Here is an 8,167-nt window from a genome sequence, read left to right as displayed (position 1 = left end):
GAATTTGGTCTTAAATTTTTATTTCAAGTGGCATTAAAAAGTCTTAAAAAGTCTTGAATTTAACTTGCCTTAATCTGTAGGAACCCTGATCATTATGAAAAGCATACTGATTGAGAAGTTGCACTTTATATCATAATTCTGTTCTTAGCTATGTGAAATATTTCTTTTTTTTTTTTAGAGCATTTTTCTATCTTATTCAATGCCTCATATGTAAAGTTTATAGATGTTAACATTTGTTTTCAAGACAAGTAGGTCTAGACCATAGTATATCCAATGCATGGCTGCCATGCTATACTAATGGAAATGCTTGCGTAAGCCACTAATTTCCCTTGAACTATTTAAGCTTTGTGTGTTGCTGTTGCTCTTTGAAATGTTGCCACTAGTCATTAATGGAGTTGTCAGAACTCTCTTACCTATATGGCTCTGGTTTTAGTGTTCACTCCATTAAAAAAAGCAAGATCTCATGTTATATCCAGAGCACAATAAAAAAAAAACTCAGAGCAAAAGAGGCTGCTTAAGCTTGCGTGCACATATTAATAGAAAATTAAGTGGAAAGAAAAAATGTGGTTTAATATAATTTGAGTTTAGCATATGCCACAGATGAATCACACACAGTATATATTAAGTGTCTCATCCGAGCCAACGAGAAGGACTCAAACTCCTCTTTACAGATAAAAGTGGAATGTGGAAATCAGAGTCCTGGGGTTTTGATGAAGGCAAGAGAGACACAGATTTCAGGTTTCACCAAGTTCCAGTGGTGATTTAATAAGTCCTGTCATTGGCTTGTGTTGATTCACTGTGTGTTATCAAGTCTAAAGGTCTGGCAGTGACCTGTCACTCTGCATTGATTCTACAGTAATTCACCCTAAATGAACCCAAAACAAGTACTGAGAGCGTATAATGTGCAATAAATGGACTTACTTTTCAGTAAGCCAACATTTTATCTTTAAAAACCTCTTTGTATTAACAGATATCAATAACTTAAATAGAAAACTCTGTTGGTAATGTCTATTTGTACACTACACTTTAGTATGACAACTGAAAAGAATATTTCTTTAATGATTCATGTAGACCTACAAAAAATACTTCTAATAATATTCTAGTACTCCATAAAAATATTGCAACATGCCTCTTAATCCATCTGTGGACTTTGCTAACAAGCAAATATCAGGCTATCAGGTTCATGTTACATAAGAACAAATTAATCAGTTAGGTGCAAAGTCTTTCTGCCAATTAAAATGTCAATTATTTGTAACCTTAGTTTATATCAGTGTGAGGTCAGGTGCAGTTTGTACCTGGAAGGATGCATCTCATTGATTCAAAGGCTGTTACTCTGATGCCACACCTCTGAACAATAAACACTAATTGCTCAATGAGTTGCACCTGGAAGTGGCCATTGTTGACAGCAAGCTGCAAGAGTATAAAAAATGGAGATGGAACATTCTAAGCTACAGGACAGAGAGTTTTCTCAGGTCTGTATCCAATCTTGTCTTTAGCAACTGCTGAAGCCATGGGGCCAAGACTGTTTCTGAGGTATGGTTCATTGCATGTTGTTTTTCAGTACTTGCCTTAATGATTCTAAAGGAAGTCTTATTTGCAGCGTTGCCTGGATTTCTTTGTTGTTGGCTTGGACCCTCTTCAAAGAGGCAGAAGGTAAGCTTTAACTTCAACATACTGAAATGTTGTATGTAATCTTTTTATTTTAAAATATTTTGTCCTTGTTAGCACTCAATGTGGGTCGGAAAACTGGTGCCAAGCTGAACCTTGGAGAAACTTCGGATGACTTTGAAGGCGGTCTGTCTTTTGATGAGGGAGAGCAGAAGCCATCTAAAGTGATAAACAAGGAATACAAGAAGGCTCCACCAGCACAGCCACTGAAGCTGTTCTCAGGCGACCAAAATCTGATCACTAAGCCGCATTCTAACGTGGAGAGAATTGTTGGTGGTGCTTCTAGACAATGGGAGTCCAATGTGTTGGAGCCAATCACTTTTCCTCTGAAATCAGTGGACCAAGCTCAACCCAAGCCACTTTATGAGTCCCAGTCCTCGCCTTTGGTTTATGGAAGCAAAAAGCCTGTCCCACCAAGATATGGCAAGATTACAACTGGAATCCAAAAGGTGAAGCCCAAGCCTGTCCTTCCCTCCAATTTTGCTTTCTTCCCCCCTAGCTTTGAGTCTGTGGTTCCTAGCAGTGGAGTTGGTGATAACGTTGCTGGTTCCACTTCCCAGCAGGGAAACCTTGATTCCACACAGGGTGTTTATTCAACTAATTCTGTCAGTCCTGTATCTCCAACCCCAGAAGAGGAGGATGATGACCAGATCTCCAATCAAGAGTCTAACCTGATAGAATCAGCTGGCAAAGCCCCCATTCAAAAGCAAATTTCTTGGATTTCACCAGCAGTTTCTATTCCTCTTCAAAGTGAATCCAGGCGCACACCGGAGTGGTTTGGACAGAGTAATGAAATTGACGGTTCAACTAATTTTGCTCAACCAACTTTTGCCAGATGGCTATTGCCCATCCAGTCTTCCTTCACTGGTTTCTACTGGCCTATGATGGGTCCTCTAGGTAGATCTCTTCCAGCAAAAGCCACAGACCCACTGAAAGTGCTGTTGCCCCCAAAAGGCTTTGTCATGCATTCAAAGAATCGGTACCAGCGACGAAGGATTCAGAAATCTAAACTGACATACACACCTAACTACCAGATGTCAAAGGGGAAACCTGGCAAGGGAGGACAGAACTCTCACCCCTCCAACGTCTGAAAAATGCAGAGGTTAGTTCCTTTCAGATCCACTCAATATCTTAATAGAATAACTGTCCTAATGTCTACTTTTTTTCTTCTTCTGCAGAATGACTTGCCTCTAAGAATTTGAGAACAATAAACTTTTAAAACTGCTTCATTCTCATGTCCTCTTTATACCTAATTTGCACCAGACTAACTTGTAGTGAAAGTGTCTTACCTTGGCATTGAAATCCTTGTTTCCCAAACCCCCTGCAACAAAGCAAAATTGGCTTTCTGATTAAAGCAGACTATTTGATCTTTATATGCATATAGGTTTCATTCTGCATTGTAGAGAAACTTTAAATCCCATTATTTAAATAAAAAAAAAAAAAGCTCACCATATGAAATCTGTACAGTGACTACAGAACGTCGGTTGCTTGAAGAACCTTGCAGTAAACTTGTGGTTCTTCACTTCGTGCACATTCTTCTGTCTCAAAGCTCCTTTTCGGGCGAATCTATTTCCAACCCCCGCAGAATCGTTGTAATGTAGAAGATGCTCAGCCATTGCGGAGGAGGAAAGTTAAAAAAGCCACAACTTCTCCAGTCCCGAGCGGCTGCGGGTGATGCGCTCCTCTGACTGAGCTTCGGACTGAGCGCTCCTTTCATTCAAAGTGACGCTGCAGAGGAGCCTGCTTTTACGTAGCTTACGTGGGAAATTTCACGTGAAATCACAGAAACCGGCCATGTACTACGCTTCTACTGAAACGTAAGAGCCATATCAGAGGAGCCTGTTATGAAGCTTTTCCTGTAAAGTGAAACATCCTGCCTGCATATAGTAAATATTAGATCTATATGCAGTTTTCTGCAAATTGCACTTTTTGCAGTTTTCTCCTATATTTAGTCTGTTTAGGCTCAAGTTGTATGAGGGGAGCTGACATTCACTTTTAATGCATTAAAGAAATTGGAAAAAGGTTTGCATTAAAAGTGAGCGTTAAAATGTATGTTTATATGGTCTTAAAGGCAACGCCTCCCCTTTTCAGAAGCTCTTCTATTTTAAACTGTAGTTATTGTGCGCCCTCGTGTGGTCATGTCAAACTGCATGTTTCAAATTGTTCATTTAAGGGTGGGATTGGAATATTTTAAGGCTTCTAAAATAGATTCTGTTTAGTAACTTCAAAAGATAAAATTAAGTATTGGCGTTTTTTGGAAAAATGTTTTTTATATATATATTTTCTAGTTGTGAAGCCTAATACAAAATGGTTTCCAAATTTGTAGGATTTTCCTGTGGAATTTTATAGCCAGTTATCTAATTTCAAAACCATATTTTGTTCTGCGTATTTTTGGTCCCAATTACCTCCCAATGATGCCTTCAGTCACTTGTATTTGTTTTACTGGCAAAACTGATTAGATAGAAATGAAAATTCACAATGAATTAAGGAACTTCATGTTAAAGTTATTCAAATAGGACAAACATGCAATCATGACAGCCTCTGCTAATTCAATGAAAAGGTTTGCCACTGGATTTGTGTGTGTATATACAGTGTATATATAGCTCATATTTTTTATTTTTTTTTTTCATGCATGTTTTCCTTTTGAAATGCTTAAAGAGCCACTACAAAAATAACTTGGACCTTTTTATTTTGGACTACCAGGTTAACTTCATTGTCTCTTAATTTCGGACTGTAATCTTGCACTTAAAAAATAAATGTGATTTAAATTAACTTATCCCAATGCCTTAGAAATTTGACTAACTATTTGTTCAATGTATTATATTAAGTATTCTGTTAATTTCAAAGATCTTTGTTTATACCTTACAAAAATCTTTTTTTTTTTTTCCAGAATATTGATTTATTAAATGACAAAATGTTATGGTCATATCATGGATGACATAAACAAAAAGAAGGGCACTACTTAAGCTGTCTTTCTACATTTATTAGAAAGGTGAGTGGAAGGAGAAATTAAAGCCAAACACAACTGGTGTGACAAAACCTCTCACCTGATGTGAAAGGCTTATGTTGTAAAGACACCATAACTGGTCAAATGTTGGATCTCATCAGATAAAAGATGCCAAGAAATTCCTCCCCATACAAGGAAGGTAAAGATATGTTTTTTTTTTTTTTTTCTTGCGAAATCAAGGTATGTCAAACTTGATCTGAAATGCTTGCAGGGTAGTGGATTTATCATAAAGACACTATAATTACAATCAGATCCTGGTATCTGCTTTTGTTTTACCTGCATGCAGGAAGGACCTGTAAATGACACATTAAAAAACTCAAATTCAAAATATTTTTTTTTTAGTTACCTTTATTATTGTGGGTTTATTATACTTAGTTTCCACTTTTCTCATATGCATGTGTAGCACCTTTGAAATAACCAGGCAAGAGTTCCATATTGGTGCCTGAACTTTTGAAGGGTAAAACCTTTGAACTGCATACTTTCCATTCATGGTGTTAAACTTTTGACAAACATAAGAATTTAGACACAGACTAGTTCATAACTTAAATCTCAAGAATTTTTATTCTAAATTTGGGTTTGAAGTCTAGCAGTTTTCTGTGTTTTCTTTACAAAATAGTTGGACTAGGTTTTCTGGTATAGGTGACGGACAAAAAAAAAAAATTGATTAACAATCAATAGTCCCCTAAAGCCTATTTGCTAATATTTCAGCAAAGAAGCACGGTAAACTTCTGACTGCTGGTAAAGAATCCAAAGGCAGATGGAATTTTTCAGTTAACCTAAGGGAAATATTTTGACTAGGGAGGAAAATCATCTATATGGAGAATGTAAAAACTACCAAAAAGATTCTTAAGCAGGTTAGAGTGCAAACAAATTTGCAACTATCTAATTTTCGCTTGGATTAGATGGACTATGTTTAACTACATTTCTTGGAACTATTTATTCTTTATTTCTTTATGGCAACCCTGGAGAAGGATTATGAGGAGGTTGGGGCTGATGGCTTAGGAGAAGAAGAGAGGAATATTAATAACTTCATGTTCTAATAAAGACTTTTGGCTGCACCAAAAAATAATAATAATAATGATAATAAAACAAAAGATAAATAGAATCAACATTATTAACCTGCAAATAAACTCTGTAAATGACACAAAAATTATCAATTTAAAAATAAACTAACAAAATTCAAATGGGTAAAGAAATAAAGAGTAAATAGCTCTAACAGTCTGGTGCCTAATTGTGAAAACTGCCACAATTACAAAAAAAAAAAAAAGGAAAAGAGGCGATTCCATCAAACACATCCTCAATTCCTGAGGGTGATGCTTCCAATAGCAAAAGAGGTTTGGTCAGGAGTCTTTCCAAACGGCTGGTCTTTGCTTTTAATTGCACAGTCTGCACCATCCTGGTTTACACTCAAGACTTTTTTTTAGCTTTGGGATTGATGGGCAATGTTTAACTACATATACTATATATAAACTATATAAATATAACTTTTAATGCTGCTAATAAGGACTCTTTGCTGCATCAAAAATAAATAAAAAATATTAAAACAAAAGATAAAAAGAATCAACAAATATAAACCTGCAAATAAACAATGTAAATAATAAAAAAAATATAAATTAAAGAATAAACTAACCAAATCTAAATTGATACAAAAAATGAAAGAATCAATAGCTCCAACATTGAACGTTTTAGATCTCCATATAATTATAACACTATATTTTGTCTTTTTCTGACGACGATATATTTAATTGAAACGTTGCAAGGAGCTCTTCTACTTTTTATTCATTTTAGTATTAATTCATATTTTCTACTTTACAATTTGCCAATTTCCAAACACAAAAAAAAATCTGAACACAGAACTTTAATTAACCCATCACGGATTCAACACTTAACGTGTAAATTAGTTCTTTCTCGCTTTAATAAAGAAAACATATAAATGGTCTGCAATTTTAAATTCTGAATAAAACGTTGAATAAAATGTAATAAAGGGAAAATATATTGGAGTGATATCTATTACACATCTGCAAGCAGTTGAAGGGGAGGGGGGCTGTCTCCACGGAAACGGATGTGTCGTAAACTGATGGACGCTTAAAGTTTGAAGCAGTTTGAGCGGCTAAATCTGTGCTCAGGTAATCCCCCTTTCACGTAGCAGGTTATGTTCTTGCACGTTTTAGAAACAGCCCATTAGTTTACTAAAGAAAACGAGATACAAATGATACAAGAGGAGGCGACAAACAGCCAAACAGCTCGGCTTTAGCTTGGCTAACTTTAAAGCTAATCGCTGTCAGCACTTAGCACCGCTGTATGCTAAAACGAGTTGTCATGGCAACACGACGTGTGTCTGGGTCTTATCGTTTGATCTACAGTGGATGTTTATTTTGGAGACAGGTTTCAAACAAGGACGTGAAACTATCTAGCGTTCTTTGATCTTATTTTTTATTTTATTTTCCTTAATCCCTGTCAGGTCACCATGAGCAAACATGAAGACTTGTGGGAGAGGCTTGACACGGAGTTTGATCATTTGCTCCTAGACATGAAACCGTTTGTTCTCAAGCATCCCAGCAAAACAGGTGAGATTTCATCCCAGCTGCACTAACAGCAAAACACAGCAGAAAATAGCACCTCTGTTGTCTTTTGCAAAATGCGTGGTTTTCAACATACAGAAAAGGCTTAAGCATTTCACTGCAACCAATTTCACTGCCTTAAATCATATTGATATAATAAAAAAAATATGCCAAACTTAAAATATCTCACAGATCTGTCGTTTGTATATTGGAAAGAGTATTTCACAACTGCAAACTAAGAGCATCCTTCTAAACTTACAGACTGTGTAATGGGATATTTTATGAGAGATCAAGATAAAGCCACTCTGGAGGATGTAGACGGAAAAAAAAATATAGGACAGGGTGCTTTCAGCCAGATGAGACCATAATGTAAGACTAACATTACTTTGAAAAGTGATAGGGATGCTTTTCATCAGGAGAACCAGTGGAACTGGTCAGAAAACTGCACCTCCATGGAGCAATATTCTTGGAAATCTAGTAAATACACCTGCTAGAGGCTGCAAAAGCCTTGAGAATGTGAGGAGGGGGTGGAGTCATCTGATTTTTCATTTGGAGAATCACCCTAACCATACAGACAGAACTACAATGAAATCATCCGAATCAAAATGTTAAAATCTGATTAATATGTTGGAATTGTCTAGTCCATTGGTCTGAAGCTTGTTTAATTTGAAAGGCCACATTTCCCACCAAGGCTACAAAATATGTTATTTGTTTCCCCCAAGAGCCATAATAAACATTTACCTTAAACTAAGATTTTCTATTGTTCTTTTTTCAAAACTAAAAAGATAATGTATCCTTTTCATAAAGAAAACACTTCAAGCTGAAAGTGCTATCATAAATATGAAAAATGAAGAACAATAGTTTGTTCATCTAAGAATATATATATATATATATATATATATATATATATATATATATATATATATATATA

General features: G+C 35.8%; 2 protein-coding genes across 2 annotated transcripts in view; one reads left to right on the top strand and one right to left on the bottom strand.

Annotated features, from left to right (window-relative positions):
- Nucleotides 1-3,488, bottom strand: part of LOC107092514 (protein kinase C alpha type-like) — a 169,015-nt gene extending 165,527 nt beyond the window's left edge. The window contains exons 1-2 of the mRNA XM_015387035.1: nt 3,118-3,488; nt 2,958-2,989 (exon numbers count right to left, since the gene is read on the bottom strand). Coding sequence (XP_015242521.1) covers nt 2,958-2,989; nt 3,118-3,284 — 199 coding nt within the window. The 5' untranslated portion in view covers nt 3,285-3,488. The remainder of the gene's footprint in view (nt 1-2,957; nt 2,990-3,117) is intronic.
- Nucleotides 3,489-7,138: 3,650 nt separating this feature from the next.
- The window catches only part of cep112 (centrosomal protein 112kDa), a 108,272-nt gene continuing 107,243 nt past the window's right edge, over nt 7,139-8,167 (top strand). Inside the window, exon 1 of the mRNA XM_015387031.1 lies at nt 7,139-7,242. Within this exon, the coding sequence (XP_015242517.1) occupies nt 7,143-7,242 (100 nt within the window). The 5' untranslated portion in view covers nt 7,139-7,142. The remainder of the gene's footprint in view (nt 7,243-8,167) is intronic.

Source organism: Cyprinodon variegatus, unplaced genomic scaffold, assembly GCF_000732505.1.
Source record: "Cyprinodon variegatus isolate N-32 unplaced genomic scaffold, C_variegatus-1.0 Scaffold384, whole genome shotgun sequence".
Classification (NCBI taxonomy): domain Eukaryota; kingdom Metazoa; phylum Chordata; class Actinopteri; order Cyprinodontiformes; family Cyprinodontidae; genus Cyprinodon; species Cyprinodon variegatus.
Note: the sequence above shows the minus strand (reverse complement) of the source record. Positions and strands in the feature narration are given on the sequence as shown.